General features: G+C 56.1%; 1 protein-coding gene across 1 annotated transcript; it reads right to left on the bottom strand.

Annotated features, from left to right (window-relative positions):
- SMTNL2 (smoothelin like 2) lies at positions 1-25,777 on the bottom strand. The gene is given in 9 exon segments (XM_030922516.1): positions 1-962; positions 12,884-13,035; positions 13,270-13,387; positions 14,657-14,839; positions 16,040-16,115; positions 16,942-17,074; positions 17,076-17,185; positions 17,716-17,803; positions 25,302-25,777. Coding segments are annotated over 9 exon segments (1,386 nt in total). The 5' UTR covers positions 25,701-25,777; the 3' UTR covers positions 1-835.
- Between the last annotated feature and the right edge of the window lie 1,918 nt (positions 25,778-27,695).

Genomic DNA, 27,695 nt, shown 5'->3' with positions numbered 1-27,695 from the left:
TAAAGTTCAACACATCTTTTTTATGTACAAATGGGTCGCTGGTACAGAGGGAGCTGCTTTTTATAAATATCTGCAGCAAATCCCCTAAAAAAGATGTAATAAAAACTCTGTCTCAGCACAAAGGGCCTATCCTTCCCCGAAAGTGTTAAATTCCCGAGAGCCTGTGCTTAGCCAAACACTTGTGGGGCCTCCTGGGAAGAACAGCAGCGCTTTGGGACCAAGGCGAGAGCCTTCCCATCTCCCCGGAGAGCAGAGGTGACTTGAAGGTCATCTGTTGCCCAGGACTTGGGAGTGATTAAACTGTTTCTTCCCAAGACTTGCGGTCTTCTTTGTCAAGCTGCTGATTAAGCAGTCCCTGTTTCCTGGCAGTGACCCAGAGGGAGGGAGGAGAGGAACCTACAATCGCGTGAGGAAGTAAAAAAACTCTGGGTATTTTGATAAAAAAACACTTGGCAATCACTGTAACCCTGTAAAGCCGATGTATCGAATTCACCAGAGGGAAAATCGTACGTTAGCATTCTGGAATCTATAAACGCAAGCATTTCTTTAGGAAGATCATTACTTAGCACCAATGTCTCTCTCTCTCTCTCTAACTCATAATTTTTCCTTTTCCTCCGAACCCTTGGCCGTGATCAGCGCTGTCAGACCACAGCTCAGCAGTACTTTTAATCAGTAACACAGCTGGGCTCGAAGGGGAGTGCGGTCACACGCCACAGAACAAACAGCGCCCTCACACCAAACGCCAAGGCTCCTGGGGGCATCCTGGCTGGGGATTCGCACGCGGACCCCCAGCCTCTTCCTGGGGCTGCTCTTTGGCACTCCAGGCTCAGGGGCTTTACTCAAAGCGACGTAGGTGGTTGTACAGCGACTGGACGTAGGTGAAGACACACATGGGGTCCGGCTTGCGGCCCATCACCATCATGTCCTCCACTTCGATGAGGCGTTCACAGTTGGCCAGATTCCTGAAACACACAAGCCCCGTCAGAATGGCGGTCCCAGCCATCAGCCAGCCCCACAGCCGCGACAGGGCCGGGATCTCCATCCCGGGAACAGAGCTCAGCCTCTCAGCCTGCAGCCAGAGGTTCCCAAGGACCCACCAGCAGGGAATTCAGATAACCCTGGCAGAACCCTTGGAGTCACTGACTCCAATGCAGTGTTTCCCAAACTCCCAGATTTGTGAGCCACCTATACAATTCATAGTTTCCTTTAAATAGGTTTACTTTATTTAATTTGTTTTTTTGTTGTTGTTGTTTGTTTAGAGGCAGGGGCTTGCTCTATTGCCCAGGCATAAGTACAGTGGCACGATCCTAGCTTACTGCAGCATTGATCTTCTGGGCCCAAGTGATCCCTAACTAGTTTTTTTTTTTTTTTTTTTTGAGACAGAGTTTCACTCTTGTCGCCCAGGCTGTATGCAGTGGCACAATCTTGGCTCACTACAACCTCTGCCTCCTGGGTTCCAGTGATTCTCCTGCCTCAGCCTCCCGAGTAGCTGGGATTACAGGTGTTCGCCACCATGCCTGGCTAATTTTGTTGTGTATTTTTAGTAGAGACAAGGTTTCACCATGTTGGCCAGGCTGGTCTTGAACTCGTGATCTCAGGTGATCCACCTGCCTTGGCCTCCCAAAGTGCTGAGATTACAGGCATGAGCTACCACGCCCGGCCCAGCTAATTTTTTAAAACTAGTTTTGTAGAAATGGGGTCTCACCCATCCTGGCTAACACAGTGAAACCCCGTCTCTCCTAAAAAAAATACAAAAAAACTAGCCGGGCGAGGTGGCAGGCGCCTGTAGTCCCAGCTACTCGGGAGGCTGAGGCAGGAGAGTGGCGTAAACCCAGGAGGCGGAGCTTGCAGTGAGCCGAGACCGGCCACTGCACTCCAGCCTGGGTGACAGAGCGAGACTCGGTCTCAAAAAAAAAGAAATGGGGTCTCACTATGTGACCCAGACTGGTCTCAAATGCCTCCTCAAGCGATCTTCCCACCTCAGCCTCCTGAGTAGCTGGGATTACAGGCACAGGCGACCCACAGTACCTGGCATATTGTATTTAAATTTGAATTGAAACTATATTTAAGTTTTTTTAAAAAAAGTAGGCTGGATATGGTGGTTCACACCTGTAATCCCAGCATTTTAAGAGGTCAAGGTGGGTGGGTCACCTGAGGTCAGGAGTTTGAGACTAGGCTGACCAATATGGTGAAACTCCATCTCTACTAAAAATGCAAAAATTAGCTGGGCGTGGTGGTGAGCGCCTGTAGTCCCAGGAGGCTGAGACAGGAAAATTGCGTGAACCCAAGAGGTGAAGGTATCGCCCCACTGCACTGCAGCCTGGGCGATAGAGTGAAACTCTGTCTCGAAAAAAAAAAAAAAAAAAAGTAAATATCAATAGTATATGTAACGCTGAGTTATTAAAATAAATGTAAAACTAATAAAGCAAAAAATAAATTTACCCATTTACTTCCTAAAAATGCTTTTAGACTTTTTTTTTTTTTTTTTTTTTTACTGTGACCCATAGTAAGGAAGATATTTTTATCATGATTCAGCACATGCTTACATGTATGTGGAAATACAGTTTCACAGAAATACTTCTTTACCACTACCTGTATTTTCTCAGTGATATTTCATGTTTATTCTCTCCCCTGCCCCTCCCCAACCCTACCTCTTTAAAATGCTGGTCATGGCCAGGCGTGGTGGCTCACACCTGTAATCCCAGCACATTCGGAGGCCGAGGCGGGCAGATCACCTGAGGTCAGGAGTTCGAGACCAGCCTGGCCAATATGTGAAACCCTGTCTCTACTAAAAATACAAAAATTAGCCGGGCGTGGTGGCAGGCACCTGTAATCCCAGCTACTCGGGAGGCTGAGGCAGGAGAATTGCTTAAACCCAGGAGGCGGAGGTTGCAGTGAGCCAAGATTGCCTCATTGTGCTCCAGCCTGGGGGACAAGAGTGAGACTTCATCTCGAAAAAAAAAAAAAATGCTGCTCATGAAGCACTAAATTGATTTTACAGTCTACTAATGAGTCATATCTGGCAGTTTAAAAGATTGCTTATCACGCCTGTAATCCCAGCACTTTGGGAGGCTGAGGAGGGCAGACCACAAGGTCAAGAAATTGAGGCCATCCTGGCCAACATAGTGAAACCCTGTCTCTACTAAAAATACAAAAAATTAGCCAGGTGTGGTGGCGGGCGCCTATGGTCCCAGCTACTCAGGAGGCTGAGGTAGGAGAATCGCTTGAATGCGGGAGGCGGAGGTTGCAGTGAGCCGAGATCACACCACTGCACTCCAGTCTGGGAGACAGAACGAGGCTGGGTCTCAAAAAAAAAAGATTGCTTAAAATAATTGCCGCCCCACCCCCAGCCTCCCAGGGCCCTCTGCCTCCTGCCCTGGGAGATACTGGTTTAACTTCTGGCTCACTGGTTAGACTCGTATGTACACTGTGGACTTTCACTGGGGCTCAGAGGGAGGCTGAAGGCCTCGTGGACATGGGAGGAGGAACATCAACAGTCAAGACACATCACCCTGCGCATCTCGGCACCGAGTCCTGAAATAACAACAGCCAGCCTCTGGAATGCCCAGCCCTGCGCCCCTGCCTCCTCTGACTCTGCTCACAGCAGGCCTGGGGTGCCTGGGTACCAGATGGAGCCGGCTTGATATTATTAGGCAGAACCAAAAAGACAAAAACGATTGCACTTGGCCTGACGGTCAGTGCCTTCTTTCAGCAGCTGTGTGTACTTTTGTAGTTCCGGGGGTCCCCAGTCTTTTGTGTGTGTTTTTTTTTTCCACCAATAAGCGCATAGCTGTCAGGGTTCAAATCCCAGCTCCATCTCTTCCGAGCTATTTATCTGTGGGCAACACACTTCATTTATCCAGGCCTCAGTTTCTCCAGCTGTGAGTTATATCCACCTTGAAAGAGTGGTATGAAAATTATAAACCCATGCCAATCAGGTGGAACAGCAAAGGGCACGTCGAAAGAGCTAATAAACATTAAAGATTAGGCCGGGCACAGTGGCTCATGCCTGTCATCCCAGCACTTTGGAAGACCGAGGCAGGAGGATCACTTGAGCCCAGGAGTTTCAGACCAGCCTGGAAAACACAGCAAAATCCCGTCTCTATAAAAAATTTTAAAAACTAGCCAGGCACGGTGGTGTGCACCTGTAGTCCCAGCTACTCGAGGCTTGAGGCCAGGAGGTGGAGGCTGCAGTGAGCCCAGATTGCACCACTGCACTCCAGCCTGGGTGACAGAGCCAGACCCTGTCTCAAGAAAACCAAAACCAAAACAAACAAAAAAGTCAGAGATTATTCTTGCTGCCATTTTGAGGATCACGCCTCGCTTTAAGAAGCAGGGTGGATCACAGAGAAGAGGCCTGAATGTGAAATTGAAATAGTCGAGTTCAAACCCCGACTCCTCCAATTGCTTCACCGTTCTGTGCCCACTTCCTTAGCAGAAAATCGGAATACTGACCAGGCACGGTGGCTCACGCCTGTAATCCCAGCACTTTGGGAGGCCGAGGTGGGCGGATCACCTGAGGCCAGGAGTTCCAAACCAGCCCGACCAACACGACAAAACCCTGTCTCTACTAAAAATACAAAATTAGCCAGGCGTGGTGGTGCACGCCTGAAATCCCCACTACTCGGGAGACTGAGGCTGGAGAATCGCTTGAACTCAGGAAGTGGAGGTTTCAGTGAGCCGAGATCGTGCTACTGCACTCCAGCCTGGTGACGGAGCCAGACTCCGTCTCAAAAAAAAAAAAAAAGAAAAGAAAAAGAAAATCAGAATACCACCTCTGCTGTCCCTCCCAGTGGGCCTGTTGTGAGGCTGTGATTCCACAATGTGTCTTTATGCATCTTGTTCCCCAGAGAGCCCAGCCAGAGGGGAGACCCCAGTGAGGAGCAGGACTCCTCTGACCCATCCCAGTTTGGCACGACGCACTCAGCACTTTCTACCAGGACTCATGCGGCTGTGTGCTCCAGAGGCAAAGACTGTAACATTACCCGCAGACCCTGCTCTGCTGTGCTGGCTGGACGCCAGGCCTCCCATCAGAAACCAAATGTCAAGGCAAAATGGAGACATCTGTCCTGGATCCCCTTCCCCACCTCCTGCTTGGGGTTGTAGCAGGTGGCCTGTAAGTGAATCCAACAGGCTTTGTGGGGTGATGAGTGGGTTTGGTCCAACGAGCGGGCACCCTTTCTCCCTGGGACAGGCCAGGGCAGGGCTCGTTATCAGGGAAGTAGGCCCTCTGACGCGAGCAGGCATGTAAAGGTGCTTTGTCGACGATTAAGGATTGAAAATCTGAGTTCAGGCCGGGTACGGTGGCTCACGCCTGTAATCCCAGCATTTTAAGAGGCTGAGGTAGGCAGATCATTTGAGGTCAGGAGTTGGAGACCAGCCTGGCCAACATGGTGAAACCTCGTCTCTACTAAAAATACAAAAATTAGCTGGGCGTGGTGGCGCATGCCTGTAATCCCAGCTACTCGGGAGGCTGAGGCAGGAGAATCATTTGAACCCGGGAGGCAGAGATTGCATTGAGCCAAGATCATGCCACTGCACTGCAGCCTGGGCGACAGAGCAAGACTCCATCTCAAGAAAAGAAAAGAAAAGAAAAGAAAAGAAAAGAAAAAAGAGAAGAGAAGAGAGAAGAGAGAAAAGGAAAAGAGAAGAGAAGAGAAAAGACAAAAGGAAAGAAAAGAAAAGAAAAAAGAAAAGATCTGAGTTCAGAGAGGCTGGGAACCTGAGTTCACCTTCCTGAGCCATCATTTCACATCTGGTGCCCTCCTTTCCACCTGCCACACAGCTGGGGCACCTCCACTCCCACACCTGCTACTTGGAGGATCCCAGGTGTGTGGGAATAGGCTCCGCACATGCCCAGGTTATCAGCACTGACAGCGGTGGCCACAGTGGTGGCCTCGGTGGTGCCACATGTGAAGCAGGGACAGCATGAGGACTCTAGGACCTCCGCCCATCTAAATACCCCCGTCAGAAGCACCAGTCACCTCTATAAAGGCCCTGCCTCGGCTTGTTCATCTCGGGGTCCAGGGAAAGGGGACCCAATTTCCTCCAAGGACAGCTTAGAACCCTCTGCAGATGCTCTGACCACGAGAAAGTTCTTCTGACATTTCTTATGCTATTTGTGCCTGTGTGTACTTTCTACCTACTGACCCCACAAGGCTATTTATTCTCAGTCTAATTTTTTCCTCCATGAAAGAACTCTTCATATACCAGAAGAAAACCGTCCTTCCATGTCTCTTTATCTGAACTAAATAGCTCTGGTTTCGTAACTGTCCCCACAGAGGATACCTAGGACCCACCCCTCTGAACTAGGTCTTGCCGCTCTCTAACCCACTTCATAGGAGGCCCTCAGAATTGCTGAGGTGTGGTCCACCCCCCGCAGAAGACAGCAAGCTGACCCCCTCTTCATTCTAGAGGCTGCATTTACCCTCTGATAATGACCCCTGGCCCCTGTCCTGGTGGCAAGTCTTCCAGTCCAGGGTGACAGTCAGGATGGGAGCGGATGCCATGCCCTGTGTCATCCTCCACTGTCCAGATCACTGGCTTCCCCAGCAGGCAACCAAGGCACTGAGCCATGATCTATCTGTTCCCCACCGTTGTTATTTCTAAGTTGAGAACGTAAGAGTGTAGGAGTTCCTAGGGGAGCAGGGAGGGGTCACAACATGCAGCATGCAACCACCATCTCCTGGCTCCCTCTTTTCTTCTCCACCTGCCACCTTTGCTCTTCATCCACTGCTTTTCCTCGGGAGCTCCAAATTCCCCCTCCCATAGGCAGAGAGCATTCTCTGTCTTTGAGGCACAGTTCACACCAGACCCTCAAGAGCACCTGCCTTCCACGGATCACCTGAGGTCATGAGTTCGCGACCAGCCTGGGCAACATGGCAAAACCCAGTCTCCACTAAAAATACAAAAATTAGCTGGGCGCAGTGGCTCATGCCTATAATCCCAGCACTTTGGGAGGCCAAGGTGGGTGGATCACCTGAGGTCAGGAGTTTGAGACCAGCCTGACCAACATGGTGAAACTCTGTCTCTACTAGAAATAAAAAAAGAATTAGTCAGGCCTGTAATCCCAGCTACTTGGGAGGCTGAGGCAGGAAAATCGCTTGAATCCAGGAAGTGGAAGTTTCAGTGAGCTGAGATTACTCCATTGCTCTCTAGCCTGGGCAACAAGAGCGAAACTCCATCTCAAAAAAAAAGAAAAAAAAAAAAAAAAAGAAACACCAGAGCCAGCTTCAATGGCACAGGTTCACCATACCACATCCAAAATGCTCCTATGAGCATTTCCTTTGAGCATCATGTCTGGCACTCAGAAAGGTTCCGATTTTAGAGCCTTTGGATTTTTTATAATTTGGGATGCTCAACCAGTAAGTATTATATAATGCAAATCTTCCAAAATCGAAACTCCAAAACACTTCTGGTCCCAGGCCATTTTGGATAAGGGATATTTGACCTGTGATGGCAAGATTCCTAGAAATGGCAGACACAGGCTGGACAAAACTCGGGAGACAGGAGGAAAAGGAAGTGATGATCAGTGTTGACTTGTATAAAAAATATTTAGGTCTTCACATATTAGAGGTTCCAATTTCCTTTTAAATTAAAAAAAAAAAAACCTCCTTTTGTAAAAATGATACAGGTTTGTTTTAAATGATTGAAACGGCCGGGCGCGGTGGCTCACGCCTGTAATCCCAGAACTTTGGGAGGCTGAGACGGGCGGATCACAAGGTCAGGAGATCGAGACCATCCTGGCTAACACGGTGAAACCCGGTCTCTACTAAAAAATACAAAAAACTAGCCGGGCGAGGTGGCGGGCGCCTGTAGTCCCAGCTACTTGGGAGGCTGAGGCAGGAGAATGGTGTGAACCCGAGAGACCGAGGTTGCAGTGAGCCGAGATTGTGCCACTGCACTCCAGCCTGGGCAACAGAGCGAGACTCCTGTCTCAAAAAAAAAAAAAAAAAAAAAAAAGATTGAAACAAGCCAAGTGCGGTGGCTCATGCCTGTAATCCCAGCACTTCAGGAGGCTGAGACGGGAGGACTTGAGGCCAGGACTTTGAGACCAGCCTGGCCAACATAGTGAAACCACATCTCTAAAAAAAAAAAAAAAAAAAAGCCAGATATGGGCGTGTGTGCCTGTAGTCCCAGCTACTTGGGAGGCTGAGGCAGGAGGATCACTTGAGCTTGGGAGTCTGAGGCCACAGGGAGCTGTGATTGCACCACTGTATTCCAGCCTGGGAGACAAAGGGTGACCCTGTGTCAATCAATCAATCAATCAATCAAAGTTCAAAGGAGAAAGTACAAATCACTTTAAATGCCATTCCATAGCAAGAACCACAGTTAACATGGGCTGACAACATTTTTTTTTTTTTTTGAAATGAGGTCTCACTCTTTTGCCCAGGCTGGAGTGCAGTGGCACCATCTGGGTTCACTGCAATCTCTGCCTTCTGGGCTCAAGTGATCCTCCCACTTCAGCCTCCCAAGTAGCTGGGACACAGGTGCGCACCACCACACCCAGCTATTTCTTTTTTGTATTTTCTATAAAGGTGAGGTCTTGCCACATTGCCCGAGCTGGTCTCAAACTCTTAAGCTCGAGGAATCTACCCACCTTGGCCTCCCAAAGTGCTGGGATTGGAACACAGGCATGCGCCGCTGTGCCTGGCCAATCCCGACCACCATTTTTAAAGAGCCTTTGCTTGCGCCTCACATCAGTGGAGTGAGGAAAAGGCTGAAAGGGTTTTCTCCCACTCCTGTCTACTGTGAGCTTCAGCTACCACAAGGGCTGGCCTGTAAGGGAGCTGGAGGAGGGGTTTGCGGGTTATTTTTATTTTTTTAAGCCTGCTCTAAATGCAGACCAGGATGCCAGGACTGGGACTACTACCTCCTATCTGGTTTTAGACAGAGACACATGGGCACTACAAATAGCCTGGAAACCCCTTCTGCTCCAGCGTAACCTGAGAGCGGGACACATTCCCCGCAGGGCAAGCGGGAAGCCTGGGGCTGCACGTCCTGCACTCGGCCTCTGCAGAGGTGGAGAGGACGGGTGTAGAGGGGTCAGGCGTCCGCCCGACTCAGCCCGTTCCATAAAAGGGGCTGGTCCTCCCTCGTTCCAGACCCTGAACACCTGTCAGGCAAGGGAAGCTCGCTGTGCTGTCAACACCGCATCACTCACACAGATTAGGCCACTGGGAATCTCTGGGACCATAAACTATCAGGTGGGGGTTGGGGGAGGGCAGCACACACCACTTTTACTCCAAAGGTCCCTGGTGCATCCTCGTGCCTTTAAGGCACTTGCTCGTGGAAATGTTTCATTCCACATGAAAGGTGAACCCATGGTTTGGGGACCTGTGTCCTCCTTTCCCTTCCAGAAGTTGTCTTTGTCAGACCCCAGGCTCCTCTCATCCCGCCCTACCTGCCCCCAGGCTGCCCTGTGGTCCTGCTGCCCGTACGACCCTGGGTGGCTTTCAGCAGCACGCGTGTCTGCTCAGCCTTTGCCGCAAACCTCAGGAAGATCACAAAACTGACAGCCTTTCCCGCAAACCTCAGGAAGATCGCAAAACTGACAGACAGCCTTTGCCACAAACCTCAGGAAGATCGCAAAACTGACAGCCTTTGCCACAAACCTCAGGGATATTGGTGAGGACACTGACAGCCAGTATCCTCAGACAGGTGTCCCTGCGCTTTCTCGCCAGCTCTTCTAACCAGCCTATTGTCCAAGAAAGGAGGCGATCAAAGCTGTTGTCCTCCCCAGAGGCCCCAGGCAGGCGAGCCAGTCTTCCCAGCCCTCTCCCCATAGTACCGGGGAGATAATCTTATGGATGAGTCATGAGGGGAGGCCTCTTCCCAGGCTCTGAGCAAACTGCCCCCCCTCTGGTCCCCGCACGGCAGGCCTGTGGTGGACGCCCCTCCCCACCCCATCGAGTCAGCAGAAAAGCAATAACTCATCTCAGCGGCTTCATCAGACCCATCCCCCCTGCCCCCTCCACAGTTGGAGCAGGCTCAGGCCACCGGGAGGCGGGGCCCATGGTTTTACCCTGCTTGTGTGCTCCAGGAAGGCAGGAGGCAAAACCTGGACCAGCCTCCGCCGCTGCCTCCCCCTCACCCCACCAAGCTGGGAATAGAAGAAACATCTGGTTGGAGTCTAGAGGCTCCCTGAACTCAAACCTCGTGCTGGGGAAGCACAGCCTGGGATCCCTCTGGCCCTGGCTGCCAAAGGGAGCTGCGTTCCCTGCAGGCTGGGGCACGGGGCCACCACCCCATGGCCTGGGGCGACCCTCTCTCTGCCACAGCCTAGTCTGGTCCAGGGTGGAGGGTGACCAAGGTGACCAGGGCATAAGCAGACACCACTGGACTTAGACAACAAAGAACCCTGCAAGACAGTGTGACCTCGCCGCTGGGGTGGGTGCTGGGGTGACCTCGCTGCTGGGGTGGGTGCTGGGGTATCCACCCCGATACCGCGACCCTGTGTCCTCTGACAGTCTGATTGACGGTTGCCACGTCTGGGCTTCGGCAGCTGGACCCCATCCTCAGGAGCTGCCCACTCCCTGCACCACCCATTCCCCTTGGCTCCACCTCATCATCGTCTGGATCCAGTTGCACAACACGCGCGTCCAGGGCTGTTTCTGCAATTAGGATGACAGCTAACCCCAAGCAGCCAAGACAGAAAGGCTTTTAAAGTATACAAGGAGTTCTTGTGACCCCAGGGGGCTGAGTCCAAGCGCGTCATCCAAGGCAACATAACTGGACTGACACTGATATTCCAAAAACTCAGGCTGAGGAGCTCAGAGCCAGTGTCGATTCTGCCGTCACAGAGAGAGTTGCTGCCCCAGTGAGGGGCGGCTGACTCAGGTCAAAGCAAGCCTTACGATATACAAGACCCGCTGGCTCTGCTTCTTTCCCTGGCCAGGCCCAGGGGCCGGGGTGGTGGGCTAGGGCCGGGGCTGGGGCCGGGGTCAGGTGGTTGGTGGTTGGGCTGGGAAAGGAGTGAGGGAGGCGGGTAAGGCCTGGGGTGAGGCTCCTTCAACCCAACAAGACTGTGAAGACTACCTTTTTTTTCTTCTTTTTTTTTTTTTTTTTTTTTTTAGAGACGGAGTCTCACTCTGCCAGCCAGGCTGGAGTGCAGTGGTACAATCTCGGCTCACTGCAACCTCCACCTCTTGGGTTCTAGCAATTCTCCTGCCTCAGTCCTCCTGAGTAGCTGGGACTCCATGCGCCCGCCACCATGCCTGGCTAATTTTTTGTATTTTAGTAGAGACAGGGTTTCACCGTGTTGGCCAGGCTGGTCTCGAACTCCTGAGCTCAGGCGATCCACCCGCCGCAGCCTCCCAAAGTGCTAGGATTACAGGCGTGAGCCACTGCGCCTGGTCAAGGACTACTCTTAAATGTGGGCACTGAGGACTCAGACCAGAAACAAATAGAGTCAGTTGCAGACCGGCGTCAGAGGCTGACTACACAAGGCACAAAGGCAGGGAAAGAGTAACAAACTCGCCCTCCGGAAGACTCGGCTTTGGGGACGGCCTTACCTCTCTGCGTTTCAGAGAGCTTAGCATCCGGCAGCCCCGAACACCACTCATGTTCCTGAGTGGTGCCCTGCTCCCTGCCCTGGGGGCCAAGAAGAACCACAGATACCGCTCCTGGCCCTCTGTCTTCAGATGGGGTTCAGTCACCAAGAGGCCCTGGCGTGAGGCAGGAGGGGAGTGAGGTTGGGACATTTATCCACAGCTCCCTCCCTGCCAGGTCGCAGGGAGCTGACTGCAACCATTTGCCCAAAGCGCAGCTCTTATCAGACAATCCTCCAGACCCAGGCCACGGGCTGGTATCCGCTGCACTGCTGTTATCCCGAGGCTGCTGCATGGAGCCTGGCCTACGACCTCATTCCTGCCCACACCTTTGTAAAGAGTCCCTTTGTTAAACTCTCCTCGCCTAGTTTTTGACTGTGCGCCTGTCCCTCGCTGGAGCCCTGGCTGACAGACCTGACTCTGCCAACTCTCCTGAGGCCCTCGGCCAAAAACCAAATCCCAAATTGGCTTTCCAGGTGCCTCCTGACCCCAGAGCCAACCCCAAGTCTTCACCCTAGGGGTGGGACCTAAGGAGCTAGGCATTTTCACAGTAAATGCTAGAACACCATTTAGGGAAGGAAAATCTTTTTTTTTTTTTTTTTTTTTTGAGACGGAGTCTCACTCTGTCGCCAAGGCTGGAGTGCAGTGGCCGGATCTCAGCTCACTGCAAGCTCCGCCTCCTGGGTTTACGCCATTCTCCTGCCTCAGCCTCCGGAGTAGCTGGGACTACAGGTGCCCGCCACATCGCCCGGCTAGTTTTTTGTATTTTTTAGTAGAGATGGGGTTTCACCGTGTTAGCCAGGATGGTCTCGATCTCCTGACCTCATGATCCGCCCGTCTCAGCCTCCCAAAGTGCTGGGATTACAGGCTTGAGCCACTGTGCCTGGCCTAGGGAAGGAAAATCTTATTGGAAGCAAAAATCTCCTTGTAAGTGGCCCAGATCGTATCCAGTTTCTCGCTAACTGGCAGCTGTGGCTCATGCAAGCAATGGCATCTCTCCATCAGTCCAGAGAGGACAGATTCAGAGCTCTGGGGGACCCTGTCCCGCTGCCCTTCATGCCTGCTCTGTGGCTGGTCTCCCAGAGTGCACCTCGGAAGCTGGGCACCCAGCAAAGAGGGCAGGTCCCCAGGAACAGAGTCCCCCTCCACCACTGAGTGCTGCGTGACTCTGGGAAAATCCCTCTCCAGGTCTCAGTCTTCCCATCTGCACAAGAGGTACACAGACCACATGGCCCCAGGGTCCTTCAGCTTTGCAGACAGCGGCGCCACATCCCACTCACCCCCATGCCCCACCTGGGGAAGAAGTTGGGCTCAGGGACTGGGCTGGGACTCACTCAGCCATGGTGAAAGCCAGCTCAAAGTTCTTCTGCCGCTGCGTGGGGCTCAGGGAGTTGTAGTCAAAGGCGTCGGGGAAGAAGGAGTGTACCAGGGCGCAGAAGGCCATGCCATCGCTCCAGCTGGAGGAGAAGTTCTGCAGGTCCACGTGCTGCAACAGGGTGAGTGGGGTCAGTGCAGGGGCCTAGACACCGGATTCCTGGAGCTTCTCAGCACACGCCATGGGCAGCTAGGCACCCACTCGGAAGGCGTAATTACTGTGGTTCCTACCCCTTAACCCCAACCTCAGCGGGTTCCTGCCCAGGCGGGAGAATAAGAACAATGGCAATGCTTGGTCAGGTCTTTGGCTGGGGGTCCCAGCAGCTGGAGGGGAGCCAGGGCTCACCTGGTAGCCCAGCGTCTTGCTGCGGCACCACTCGAGCAGGATCTGCTTGATGCTGCTGGCGCTGGCCACACCGAAGCTCTGCGACCGCTTCAGCCTGGCCCGGGCCTCGCCTTTCCCCCTGCAGAGAGATGGCAGGCCTGCTGTGGGTGCCCTCCAGCTACCATCTCCCCGTGCGGGTCTGGGGCAGGGAAGGCCATCCCTGCACCACCAGGGAGGATGCTCCCACCTGCTCTGCTCACCCAGGGGAGACGCTGGCAGCACACAGGCTCAGCTGTGCCCATGTCCACGGCACGGCCCCATATACCAGCGACACAGTCTCCTTTGATGGTATGTGGCAGGACCATCCACACCCCTACAGCCCTCCAGGTCCCGTTTATTCCCCACCCAGGAAGCAGGGGACACTTGGGAATCCTGAGACAGAAGACCTTGGCCCACATGGCCCTAGGCCCCTGCCTTCTGCCTGGAACACCTCTCCCAGTTCCTTCCTCCCACCCCTCCTTCTGAGCCCCCCTCTTAATGGGGGGCCTCCTTCCCTGATGGCTCTTTCCTCACCAGGAGGGATGATTTCCTCTTCTGGGCCTCAAGGACAGTCCCTAATGGCCTAGACCAGGTTGTTTGGGGCAAGTGGGGACACGTCCTGGGTCGGTCTCCCTCACTAGAGTGGAGCAGGGACTGGCTGTTATCTTCATTATCCCACAAGGCCTGGGCCACACCTTGCACACAGCAGGCATCCGTACCATGCTTGGGCCACACCCTGCACACAGCAGGCATCAATACCATGCTTCGATCACACTCTGCACACAGCAGGCATCAATACCATGCACTGACACGAGGACTGGCTGAATATGCAAAGGTGGGCTGGAGCCCGAGAATCTCTCAAGACCCGAGGTCTCTCAAGACCTAGTAGCGGGCTGGAGGCCGCTTGGCCCCATAGCATCACCTTCAGTCCGCAGGCAAGACCAACCCCGCGCTGGGCCTCCCAGCTCTGGCCAGGAATCCCAGTCGCCACCCAGTTCCCGGTCATGCCCAGAAACTAAAGAAGCCACAACCCGTGGGGAACGTGGGTATGAGGGCAGCCTGGGGGCACCAGCGACAGGACAGGGGGCCTCGGGAATGGAGGAGGAGAGAGGGGCTCTCACCAGGCCTTCCTGGTTCCCTGCCTCATAGCTGTCTTCCCCCAACAACTGGGGCCCCGTGTCCCCCCAACCTGCCCTGTGGTCCAGCCCTAACTTTGTGCCTTGCCCAAGAGATCTTGTCTTGGGCAACAGCACCCTGGGGAACAGGACAGGGCTGAAACTTGCTCTGCTGCACCCACTCCACCCCTGTCTGGGTCTGGGCACAGTGTGGGGGCCCGGCCTATCTGTGAGTCTGTGAGGGAGCATCGTACTTGCCCGCCGCTGTTTCCTGCTCCCACTTCTCAAATAATGCCTTCCGGGCCTGTGCCCCTGAGGTGCGGGGCAGCGTCTGCGACCTCACGAGCTCCCTGCGACGCTCCCCTTGCCGATGGACCTGAGTTGTGGCTGGTGGCTGCGGGGACACGGGCGACTGGGGTGGTGTCACCAGCGGTGGGCTGAGGAGAGAATCGCCGAGTTGGGACCTGGGCCCAGCAGGCATCACTAGCTCACCAGGCCCCTGGGTCTCCATCGCACTGAGTGTGGACAAGGCAGCCTGCACCGTGATGGGTGCTCAGAGAGGAGGCGTCCTTGCTCTGGTCCCCAGCTGGTTTAGCAGGTTTTCTGAATTGTGCTGCCTGGAGGGCCTGGCCAATAGGCCCAACTCAGGAGAGACACTGGGCCCCCGATCTGGACATAAACACCCCTCTGCAGGTGTCAATGCCTGGGGAGGACAAGGAGACCCCCTCCACAGGCAGGAGGTGTGCTCAGAACCAGCCCTGGAGGGACCAGGCCTCCAGCCTTCACCACCATGAGAAAAGACCACCTTTGTTTTCCCCAGAACAGTTTGCCAGAAAGTCACAATTCTCCTTTTATTATTAAAGAAAAAAAAAAGCCAAGCCTGCTACCCTACCCCTACCCCCAATCACAGTCCCGCTGGCTGGGGCAGGAGGCCTGCCCCACAGGGAAGGCCCCGCTCACCTGCCCCTGCCCACAGCCCATGGGCAGGAAGTTCCGAGGGACCCTAGCTGGCTGGGATAGAAGAAGACAAAGCTCCTGTCCTCCCCCTCCTGCCTCCTCCAATCTTTTTTTTTTTTTTTTTTTTTTGAGACAGAGTCTTATTCCGTTGCCTAGGCTGGAGTGCAGTGGCACTATCTCGGCTCATGGCAACCTCCACTTCCCGGGTTCAAGTGATTCTCCTGCCTCAACCTCCCAAGTAGCTGGGATTACAGGCGCCTGCCACCATGCCCGGCTAATTTTTGTATTTTTAGTAGAGACGGGGTTTTGCCATGTTGGCCAGGCTGGTCTTGAACTCTTGACCTCGGGTGATCTGCCCGCCTCGGCCTCCCAAAGTGCTGGAATTATAGGTATGAGCCACCGCGCCCAACCCCTCCTCCAATCTTTTGACTGACTTGAAGGGTCCACAAAGAAACCAGCCTGTGGCCCTATTTCTCCAAATGAAGCTCTCCACCGAGGCCCACTGCCTCACTCCCCCTGCTCAGACCTTACCCCCAACCCTGCCACCCAGTGCTCCAGAGATCCAGCCCTGAGCCTTCCGTGGAGACGCCAACCCCAGAGCCGACCCTGGGCAGCCTGCGTCCAAAGCAGAGAAGACACCTGGGTGCAGCGACCCCACAGGAACACGGGCCCTGGCTCACCTGTTGCTGTGTTTGCTTGCTGTCACTGCCCCGTAGCCAGAGCTCGACACAGACCGCGCGAAGGAGGAATTATTCTCTGCGGAACAGAGAGAGGGAGAGAAGTAACAAACCCTGGCCCCAGGCAGGGCGCGCCACAGCCTCCCTTCCTCTGATCCGGCTCTGCCTCGTTTTCCCGGCATCACGGCAAGGATGAGCTAACCCTCTGGGCTAAGCCGGCCCTGCCCCAGTGGACAGTGGAGGAGAAAGGAGGATGGGGACACACAGCAACAACATCAAAGAGGTCTTTTCAACTGTCCTGCTCTTGAGAGCACAGAGCCCAGGGCCCGAGCCGTGTATCCAGCGAACACTGCTCCCAAACCCTCCCTATAGAGGCCCACACGGCTTCCCCCAGGACATGTCATGGAGACCTGGCCACAGGCCCAAGTCGGGCCTGGGGCCTTGAGGGAGGGAGGGGACGGTGCCCAACCTGCAGGGCAAGAGGCCACCTTCCAACTGTGGCCTCCACCTGTAATAAAAGCCATGGTCACCCCACCAGGGGGTAGGGCTGCGGGCAGGGGCAGGTGAGCGGGGCCTTCCCTGTGGGGCAGGCCTCCCGCCCCAGCCAGCAGGACTGTGATTGGGGGTAGGGGTAGGGTAGCAGGCTTGGCTTTTTTTTTTCTTTAATAATAAAAGGAGAATTGTGACTTTCTGGCAAATAGCACCAGAATGCTATTTCACAGCCTCTCTGGGCAGGAGCCCAGGAGGATGGGCTAAAGGAAGGGGCAGACATGGCAGGCAGAGGCAGGGCTGGGCTTGGCTCCTCGTTTTCCAAGTCACCCACCGATTCCCCCTCCCTAGCCCCGGCCCTCCCTCTCCCATCCCAAGGGGAGGTCTGCCCCAAGGCCACGCTGTCCTGCTCATACCGCCAGGACTGGGAGTCCAGGGTGTGGTGGTCTCGCTGGGGCTTGGGTTGAGGCCCCCGAGGGTGGCAGCAGACGTAGGTGACAGAGCTGCTGCTGAAGTCTCCCCAGAGAACCTGTCAGAGACTCGGGTGACTGGCCGTGACTGGCTGGTGGGGCAGCCGCAAGGAGAGGCTCACAGGGCGAGGCCTGGGGGGATCTGGTGCCGAGAAGGTTTGGACGACCTCGGGGGATCCGTCGCCTGGACCTGTAACATGTGACCAGTATGGGTGGGTGGTCAGCCGTGGCAGCCTCGGAGTTCTGAGACCTCCCAGAAAGGCTCTAGCCTCCCTGGACCCTCCTCCCACCTCCTGTAGGAAGGCCTCCCTGACTGCTCCAGCCTCCCTGACCTCCCGTTTCAGGGATATCTTACTGCTCCAACCAGAGTTGATTTTTCCCAGCTTCCCCTCATGGCCAGCTTAATAAATACTAGTTGGCTCATCAGCCCACTCTCTACCCTACTCAGTGCTTAGAAAAGTTCCTCAGCCTCTACTTGCTTTCCTGGAGACACGGGAGAGCTCACTACCTCCTGAGATCTCCCAACTTCCCTCTGTGTGTCACAGGTTCTACTGAATGACACTGCTCTCCCGGCAGCCTCTCTCCCTGCTGGGGTTCAGGATAGAGTGCGTCCCAACTCAGGCCAAGGGCTGGCCTGGCACAGAAGATACCTGACCAGGGCCTTACTTAACCCCCAAACCTACCCAGCCATCCCTCCTCTGCCCACAGCCCTACCCCTACCTGCCCCCGGCTGGTGCCCATTTTCCATGATGCACGAGCTTGAGGTCTTTCTCATCTCCGACTCGCTGGCCTCATCATGATCCAAACTCTACAGAGACACAAACATCACCGAGACCCCATCAGCTAGGGCCAGACCCCTTCTTGTTCTGGCAAAACACCAATCATGTTGAGAGAAAACAGCCCCCAGGGAGCAAATGATGGGCAAGCCACACAGCAGAAGCTGGGATGGCCCCACTCTAACTGCTGAGCCCCTGAGACCCTGGGAGGGAAACGTCTCCACCGGGCTCCTCCCAGAGTCCCAGAAAGCTGAAGACAGAAGTCAAGATTCAGGGTTCCAATGACGTTAGGTCACCTCACCCTTTCCCCCAGGCTGGCCCAGACGGTGGAATCAGGAGTGCCTGGCCCCCCGCCCCTCTCAGCTGGGCCAGGCCAGCCTGGTTGCCCATGCAGGGGCAGCAGGAACCAGTGGCACCAGGTCCTTCGGGGCCAACAATGCACCACAGAGCCCCGATCACGCTGAGGCCTTTGCCTGGGAGGCAGGGACACAAGATTCACCCAGCTGTGCACAGTGCAAAGCCCTGACCAGCTCCGTGCGACTCATCCATCCCAGCTGGGCGGTAGTAGTGGGTGGGGCAGGTAGAGGCAGACAAGACGGCCAAGGCCAAGAGCCACTGGGCTCTGAGAGACTGGGATCCAGGCTGTGCTGCCACCCACCCATGTGACCTGGGCCACATCAGTTCCCCTCGGGGTCTCAGCTTCCCTGTTTGAGAAACGGGACCAGGCCAGGCAAGTGCCACATGGCATCTACCAAACATCCAGCCCTTTTTCTGGGCACACCGCTTAGAGCAACTGTCCTCCCGGGTAGGTGCTGCCAGAGCCATTTGACAGATGGGACCTGAGGACTCTGAGAGGGCATGTGCCTTGGCCACACTGATACAGCAAAAAACAGCTGGGACGTGTGGCCAGGGGAGAAGTCCTCAACCTTGGTCCTGCCCTCCTCCCAGTGAGGGCGTGTGAAGGGCTGAGAGTGTCTGTGGGGCTGGTGGGGGCGCCACCATGAGCCCAGGACGAGCGGCTTGAGAGGTCGGCTGTGCCTCTCCCAGATGCCTCCTGGTCTACAGGTTCCCAGGCAATAATGATGCCTCCCTGGACCCAGATGGCTCAGCTCCCTTTGCAACCAATGCGGGAGGTGCCACCCTGCGAGGGGGAATCAGTCTGGTAGGGGAGCCAGGCTGGTGAACACAGGGGGCCGTGCCAGAATAAGGATGCCTCACGCAGGGTTCATCTGACCCAGTGGGGCAAGGAGGGCTTCTCAGAGGCAGGGGTGCCTGAGCCACATCCAGAGTGAGCCCAGTGGATAAGCAAGGGAGGGCATGGCCAGAAGAGTGATTAGTGTCTGCTTTTGCAGAGAGACATCGAAAGCACAGGTATCCTGATCACGCCCGTCCAGGACTCAGGCAGATGGAGAAGTGCCATGCTGCCCAAGCTGCCTGCCCTGGGTACTTGGCGCCTTAGACAAGAAGGAGCGCAAGGTCCTCAGCTCTGTGTTTCAGGAACACCCTTTAGGGGATGCCAGAGAGTGGAGACCAGATGGCAAGACACTTCACCAGTCCTGGGCAGGAACCTGGGGAAGGGAGATGGGGCACTGGGAGGGCCACAGGCAAGAAGGACTCAGAGCTTTGGGGGAAAAGGGATCCGGCCGGGAGACTGGGTGGACGTGGGAGAGGAAGGGTGCCAAGCCTCTCCCAAGTCCAGGCGTGGTGGGTCAGGGCAGGGTTAGGGGGTAAATGAGAGTTTCCGTTGGGACATGTTTAGTGCCTGGGGCACCTGGAGCATCAGGGAGCTGAGGAGGTAGCTGGATTTTTGAGTCTGGAGTTTAAGAGAAAAGAAGGATGAGCATGGAAAAACAGGAGTCAGGGCATCCACTGGGCTCCTGGAAGCCCAGCAGAGGAAGAGCAGCTTGGGGCCCCTGGGATGAGGCCCCCACATTTCAGGAAGCAGAAGAGCAGTCTGCGGAGGATGAGGAGCAGCCAGACAGGTAGGAGGAGCCCCTGAAGAATGGTGAGAAAACCAGGGCCAGGAAGGAAGGGAATCAAGAAGCCAGCCACGGGGCTGGGCGCGGCAGCTCACGCCTGGAATGCCAGCACTTTGGGAGGCCAAGGTGGGTGGATCACCTGAGGACACAAGTTCAAGACCAGCCTGACCAACGTGGTGAAACCCCATCTCTACTAAAAATACAAAAATTAGCTGGGCACGGTGGTGGGTGCCTGTAGTCCCAACTACTAGGGAGGCTGAAGCACGAGAATCGCTTATTTTTTTTTTTTTGTCTTTTTTTTTTTTTTTTTCCTTTTTGTGGAGAACGGGGTCTCGCTGTATTACCCAGGCAGGTCTTGAACTCCTGGGCTCAAGCTATCCTCCCGCCTCTGCCTCCCTGAGAGCTGGGATTACAGGCGTGAGCCACCGCGCCCGGCGAGAATCGCTTAAACCCAGGAGATGGAGGTTGCAGTGAGCCAAGATTGCACCACTGCACTCCAGCCTGGGCAACAGAGGGAGACTCTGGCTCAAAAAAAAAAAAAAAAAAAAAAGAAGCCAGGTGCGTCCAAAGGCAACCTGGGGTCGAGGAAAAGGTGAAGAGGAAATCCAACCAGGCATCCATTGGGTTCAGCAAAAGAAGAGGTCATGGGTGATCAGAAGCATGGGGCGGGGGACGGGGGGCAGGGGACAGGAGATGGCCTAGGGGAGAGGTCCCAGAGAAATGAAGACAGCACAGTAACTTTAGCCCTGAGCGGGGCCAGGGGAAGGGGTCTGAGGGGTTTTTCCAGAAGGAAGAGGCAAGACCACATTTATAGGTTGAGAAAGGTGACGGGACCATCTGCAGGGTGGGGTCACTGGGGAGCTCAGAGCAGACAGGACCCAGAGCCTGGGAAGAGCCAGCCTTGGAGAGGAGGTGATCCCTCAGCTCTTGATTCAAGAGTGGGAGGAGGAGAGCCCAGGCCCGTTCTCAGGAACGCAAGAAAAGCACGGGGCATCGCCCAGCACGTAGGGCAGAGTGGGTGCCCCTAGAGCCACGCTGTGGCCGCTGTGGCCGTGTGGACCATGTTGGCAGAGGGAGGAGAACCAGCCAGTCCAGCTGGAACCCCAGCCCCCAAGGTCACCAGGCTCTGGGGTCTCCATGCTCCCCTACCCACCCTGCTCCTGTCTGACAGGTTCCACAGGTCCAGGCAGGGCCCTGAGGGGGAAAGACTGAGGGTGAAACTATTTTCCCAGGAAATATGTATCTCTATGGGGGTGGGGGGGGCCTCCACAGATGCCTGCCCCTGCACGTTGCAGCCCCCTCAACAACCCCCACGATGCCCCAGGGGACCAGGCGCTATACCAGACCGGGAAGTAATTTCTCTGCTGGTTAGATCCCCGCTAAAGGTTCTCCGGCAAAGGGAGGAGGGAAAGTGGCTGGGCTAATGCAGGCTGGGGTGCGGGGCTGAGCCCGGACTCCCAAGCTCCCCTGCCCCGAGACTCGAAGCATTCCTCACCTGGGGAGAGGGCTCTGCCCATGCCTTAGGTCAAGGGGCAAGGGGCTATTCTGAGACCACCCTCCAGCCCGTCATCACACAGACGGGGAAAGCAAGCCAAGGTGAGGCGGGGCAGTGGGGGGAGCCCCTAAACCCACACCATGGCTAAAGGTAGTGGCAGAGCCAAAGTATGGGGCTCAGGTCTCCTAACCCAATCCAGGGCTCTGTCCACAAAGCGCTCTGGCCTTCTAGGGGCCAGAGAGGACAACTCAGGGCAAACTTGTCTTCTAGGACCTGGGTCAGTAGCAGCCCCGGCCCCGCGGGATCTGTCTTAGCCAATGAGGGTGAGGAAAAGTCAGGGGACTGGGGTCACCCCCCAGGGGACCTTCACAGAACTCAGAGCTCTTCAACCAAAGGGCTGGGCTGGAACGAGCTGTTCCTGCAGAGTCCCCGGTGGGCTACTGCTGTCCTTTGGTGGGGGCAGCCTGCCGCGGTCCTGCGGAAGGAAACCAGGGAGGGGCCTCCGTACCCTGGGACCGGGGTAGAAATCGCTGGAGAGCCCTGAGGCTGGGGACAAGTCCTGTTGAGCTGGCCTGGTACCTCCGCCCAAGATTCCCCACCTCGGCTTTGTTTTGAGAAGGGGAGGTCCCCCGTGAGGGAGCCCAGGCCTGGGAGACTTACGGCAAAGGCGGAAGGGTGATGAGCTAAGTCTGATTTCAGGGACCTTCTTATTGGAAAAGCTTTTAGACATTTTTGTGGGGGAAGGAAGACTATTTCAGAACTTCTGGGGGCTGCCTGACCTGCACGGGCCCATCCATGGGGACGAGGCTCATGCAGGACCAAAGCCCCATCCTGACACAATTCACACTGCTGACCCGGCCCTCCTCCACTCACGCCACCGTTTGAAAGGACTTGATTCAAACTTCTCCCTAAAGCATTTACCCCTCTTATCGCACAGTGTGTCTGGGAAAGGAAGGCAGATAAGGCGAGTCTGGTTTCTTTCATGGTCGGGCCTCTGACACGGGGCTCCTGGCAGCTGTTCCTGGGGCCTCCGCTGCCTCGGGCACGGGGACCCAGTGGCTCCAGCTCAGCTGAGGATGACATTTCCAGGCCACAACTCTGGCCCAACCTGCTGGGGCCTGGGCCTGGCCTCAGGCTGCCACCATCCACCCCAGGCCCCAAGCTGACTCCCGGCTCCCTGCTCCTAGCCAGACAGGATTACTTGATCAAGCCTTCCTACACTGAGTTCAGGGTGCATTTATGTACTGGAGACAATCTACCTCCAATCCTTCAGTCCCCAGTTTGAAAGCAACTCAGTCTGTAAATGTTATCATTTGTTACAGAGGAACGGCATGACTCCAACCTCTACAATGCCAGGTAGTGCAGCCATCCCTGGCTCATGTGAATGGGATGAGACTGCCCCACCCAGACCCCCACTACACAGACACAAAGTCTGAGAGGTCAGACACCCAGCAGCCGGGCGTGCAGCTGTGACTCTGTGTCCGTGGTCCACACTCCAGTCTCACCCTGAGCCCTGGCTCCTTATGTGTGACCAACCTCTTGATCACGTAGTGTTGGTCACAGCACACGAGGTAGAGCATGTGGATGGCTCCACGCAGTCCCTCCTCTCAATGCCGGACACTGGCCTAGAGGCTGTGACAATGCTTCCGAGATGGAAGACAGCAAGCGAGATGGGGATTGGTGCTTCTGGGGTCAGCCCGGCCGCACCTGCCTCAGGCCCTGGGAGCCAGGGCTCAAGGGGTGCAGAGCCTCTAACCCAACTGACGACTGCAGCCATGCTCCACCCACAGTGCTCAGCTACCCTTGCTGCTCACGCCCCTGGGTGCCTGGGTCTCCATCCTCACTCCCCAACAGGCTGATGCGTCCTCGCTGACCTCAGCCTCTTCTTCCAGGAGGGCTCCCTCTCCGGTTTGCTGAGAGTGGGCTCTCAGGTCCTCCTCACTCCCTGGCAGTTCCGTGGTCTGGTTTTTATTTCCTTCAGACTCTTTGCCTCTGCCCAGAGAGCTCTCTAATCTCCAGGCTTGCTCGCTCTCTGGGGCACCAGATCCATGAATCCACCTGCTCTGGGACAGCTTCACCGGGAGTTCCCATAGTCCCCTCATGTTCAGCATGACCTGGGTGGAACCCAGCATGTCCGCCCAGATCAGTGAGCCAGCAGTCCCCCAAGTCAGGACTCCCCTCTGAGACTACCCCATCTGCTCATTCCCCCTCCGAAACCCTGTCCAAGGCAGCCCCGCTACACACCACGGCCATGGCCCAGCTCAGACCCTTTCTTTCTCCTTGGACCATCACAATTAAGTTACCCATCTCCAGCCACCATCACAATTAAGTTACCCATCTTCAGCCACCCTCCACCTTCCATCCGCCCCTAAGAAGGCTTGCCAGACACAAAGAAGACTCTTATCCCGAGCTTTGCCCACCAACCCCTGACCAAGAGGACTAGCTTGGTGTTAGTGAACAATGGCTAATCTCCATTGACAAAAATCACGACTAGAGAGAATCCTCTTTCTGTGTGTGTGTGTGTGTGTGTGTGTGTGTATGCACATATACACACACATCTACATGTATATGTGACTCTGACATTATTATTTTTTTAAATTTGGACAGCTGCTCCTATGAGCAGACAAACAGCAAATGCATGTTCAAATAAAACCTCAAAAACAACCGATGACACAGTTGATGAGGCACGTGTGAGCTCACACTGGTGATTTTAGACCATGGTCATGTAGAGTGTCATGTTCATAAGACAGACTTAAGTGTATCCACACTTCCAGACACTTCACACGGAGCACTGGGACGCTCCCGGGTTCTGCCATCAGGGCATGTTTAAGAACTTCTTACAGGCTGGACAAAGCCCAGCACCTCTGCTCAGCACACTAGGGGCATTTGCCACTGTCCACTCCACTCGCATACCTCGAGGCTGCACGCTCACCAGTGAGTACTTTCCGCCTTTCTGAGGCTTTGTGCATAGCCCCCACCCCATCCCCATCTGCACCAGTAGCAGCAAGCCCCAGGCCCCCAGCACAAAGCCTTGCTGGGATAGCCACTGAGAGGGGACTAACTACTGTGTTTGGAGCAAAATATCTCTGGCTGCCCAAACTTGGTATGGGACCATCTCCCAGCCTAGATGGGACCTCCAGGGGGAAGACCCAAACTGATACTCTCCTCCGGGACCCCTGAGGTCCAGCCCAGCCCACAGCAGGAAATCTGAGTGCTCCACGGATTGCACCAAGGAGGGAGCAGGTGCAGGCTACAAAGCCGCAGATCCTGGGAACCCAATCCCAGAGCACATGTCTGATCAGGATGGAAAATCTCACCCAAGGGCCACTGCACACACCATGGAAACATTCTAACCGCTCTGGGTGGCCCGTGCGCAAGGTGGTGACTGGTCCACGTCGGCCTCCGCCCCATCCCCACTTGGTGTGGGCCTCTGGCTAGTCACTGACCCCAGGAATCTAGCACGGCTCAAGGCTGGTTTCCACCTCTCTCCCTTACGGTAAGGGATTTGCCCCCTGCGATGCAGAGTTCCTAAACACCGCTGCTGATCGCTTCCCCCTCGGCTCCCCTCCCCACCCATCCAGGGGCCTGAGTTTTCAGTCTGGGTTAATCAATAACCGGAGCCGTCAGGCCTCAGTGAAGCGGCAACGCAGGGGAGCAGGAGCGTGAATGGAGGGTGGGGGGCAGGCAGGGGTGTTGACCATTCCAACACGCCCCGCGTGGCCCCAGGCAGTGCCGAACAGTCAGGGGCCGGACTTCGGAGCCCAAGCCCTTGGTGTCATGGGACAGAGGAGAGAGGGAGACAGGACTCTGAGCAAACAGAGTCTGGCTCCAAAAAAGGGAGGGGGACCAAGACAGGTGCAGCTGACAGGCTAAGTGGTCCTCCCCCCGCCCTCTCCAACTCCGGAGGGCCGGCAGGACCCCATCACCTAGTCCGAGCGGCCCGTAAAGGACCCAACCCCGCAGACGCGGACGGACACAGGCAGCTGGGGCGAAGGAGCAGCACCCGGCTGGGAGCCCCACTCCCTGGCGCCAGGGCGCGCGCTCCCCCGGGCTCACCTGGCCGCGGCCGGACAGCGAGAAGGTGGCGTGGCTGGCGAAGCGTGCGCTGCCCAGGCGGGGCGCGCGGTCGGGAACCCCGGGCGCGGGCGGGGGGCTGGGCGTGCAGGGAGTGCCGGGCGCCGGGGACATCCCGCTGGCCAAGCCCAGCGCATCCACCTGGCGCGTCAGGCGCTCGAGCTGCGCCTGCAGCCGCTGGTTGTCCCGCTGCAGGTCGGCCACCGTGCGCGCCAGGGGGCCGGCCAGGCGCACCGCCTCTGCCACCCGCCGCTCCACGCCGCGCTGCAGCCCCTGCATGTCCTCGTGCAGCGCGCGCACCGCTCCCTCCAGCGCCGCCTCGTAGCGGCCCAGCGCCTCGCGCACAGTGCGCGCCTCCTGGGCGTCGGGGGCCGGCTCCATGGCCCAGAGGAGCGCGTGGGTCGAGAGCGGGCCGGGCGGGGAGAGGATCAGCCTGATGGCCGCGACTGGCCGTCCGCTGCTGGCTTCTTCCGAGGGGCGGCCGGGGAGGCGGGCGCGGGGCGGGGCCTCGGGGGCGGGGCCGGGGCTGACTCGGGGACACCCCCCCAGCCCTGGAGACCCGCAGGACGGTGCGGAGGGAGAGCTCGCCCAGCCTCCCCTCTCCCCGGCTCCTGACTGAGCCCTGTGACCCCACAGGAGCGGCGTGCGGCCTGCGGGAGGGGCGGCGGGCCCACCTTAAGAAGGCCCTGGTCCCCCGTGGACCCGGGAGAGCACACCCGGGCTGACGCGTTCGCTCGTAGCTGTCACCCGCAAGGCCCAGATTCTGCCGGGAGCCAAGATTCCCGCTGCTGGGGACACCTGCACCTTCCAGAGCTGCCGCCCTCCCCCGCGGTGCCCTCCCTACGCAGCGGGCAAGGCTCTCTCGCAGGCACACGCTCACCTGTGGGACCTTCGCCTGGAATTTCTTGCACCTGTTCTAAGACGTCAGGGAGGAGACAGGTGGTGAGGTCTCCCCCCCCCCTCCCCGCGACTCTGCAACTATGCGCTCTCCCCTCCCAGTCCTACTCTGTATAGCAAGATCTTCGTGGCCTTCCCACTAGTGGTCAGTAGAGGCTCCCGCCCCACCAAGGGACCTCCGTTAGGAAATCCTGGAGAGGCTAAGGGCAGACAGGGAAAGAAAGGTGTGCTGCAGCTGAATCTCCAAATCCTGGAATGGGCGGCTTTGCGACTAATCGCCCCCTAATCGCCCCCTCCCTCAATGAGAGTCTCAGTCACTAGCGTCTACCCGCAGGCCAGGGGTCCTACCCCTATTCCTTGTCAATACTCTTCATGGCTGAACCCAGATAGTTCCCCCTGCCAAATGCACACCCCCAACCATCACCAGAAATGGAAGAAGGGAAACAGGTGTTGCTTTAGGACGATGGGATGATGGGCAAAGCTAACTCTAAGTTTTCACTGTACCATAAAGCTGATTTAAAATAAAAATGGGAACATATGCTCCTTTGTGCAAAAAACCCTTCCTAATTGGCCTTTTTCCCAAGCCTGGCCTGCCTGAAAGAGGCCCAGAGGCTGGGCAGGCACAGCCAGCTGACCTGCAGGAAGGAGAAGTCTGAAAGGCTTGTTCATATCGTGTTCAGCTCCCAAGGATGTTTGGAGCCCACAAACCCTCCTGGACTGGCCATCATTGCCCCAAAGGAACTGGAGCAGCCTGACAGATGCTAAATGCTGGTTCCCTCCCCCGCCTCCAGCCCCAAGGGGACAGGAAGAAACGCTGGGTTACCTAATCCAAGGAGCCTTCCAGCAATTATTTCATGAAAAAGTCAAATGCCAAAAGGCATGCATGCTGCATGTATGTGTGAGCATGTGTGTGCGTTTCAAGTAGCCATCTGGACGGGGTAAGCCAAACTGCTCCCCGAATGCTTTCTCCAGGTGCAATCTTCAATAGCAGCCTCCAGAGACGCTGCGGCTGCTCTCGCCGCAGACAGCACTCATAGCCCCTCCAGGTCTCAGTACAAGAACCTGGAGTTCAAAAACCCTGGTCTCAGCCACAGAAGCCCAGTCCCTTCCCTTGTAAGATCCAAGGAAGGACCGTGTGGAGAAGCCTTGAGAGGGACTGGACAGGTTGGTCTCCAGCCTTCTCTCCATCCTCCAGGAGAAGGCAGGCTGGCTGGGCCATGGGTGGGAAGCCTGGCAGGGAGGAGGAGGTGACAGATTGTAGAGCCCGGCTGCCTGGGATCCATCTACACTCTCCAACCTCAGGTTAGTTATCTGGCCCCTCCTGAGCCACATGGGAATATCTAGGAGGAACTTCTTGGGGACGGAGCATGGCTGTTTCTGGGGCCGAAGGAGGGACTCTGTCAAGGGCAGAGATGGGGGTTCACTGTGGGTTCTGGGAAGGCAGATGGAACAAGACCTTGTTCCTTGGTCTTGTTCTCG

Source organism: Rhinopithecus roxellana, chromosome 19, assembly GCF_007565055.1.
Source record: "Rhinopithecus roxellana isolate Shanxi Qingling chromosome 19, ASM756505v1, whole genome shotgun sequence".
Taxonomy (NCBI): Eukaryota; Metazoa; Chordata; class Mammalia; order Primates; family Cercopithecidae; genus Rhinopithecus; species Rhinopithecus roxellana.
The sequence above is the reverse complement of the archived record's forward strand: the minus strand, read 5'-3'. Positions and strand labels throughout refer to the sequence as shown.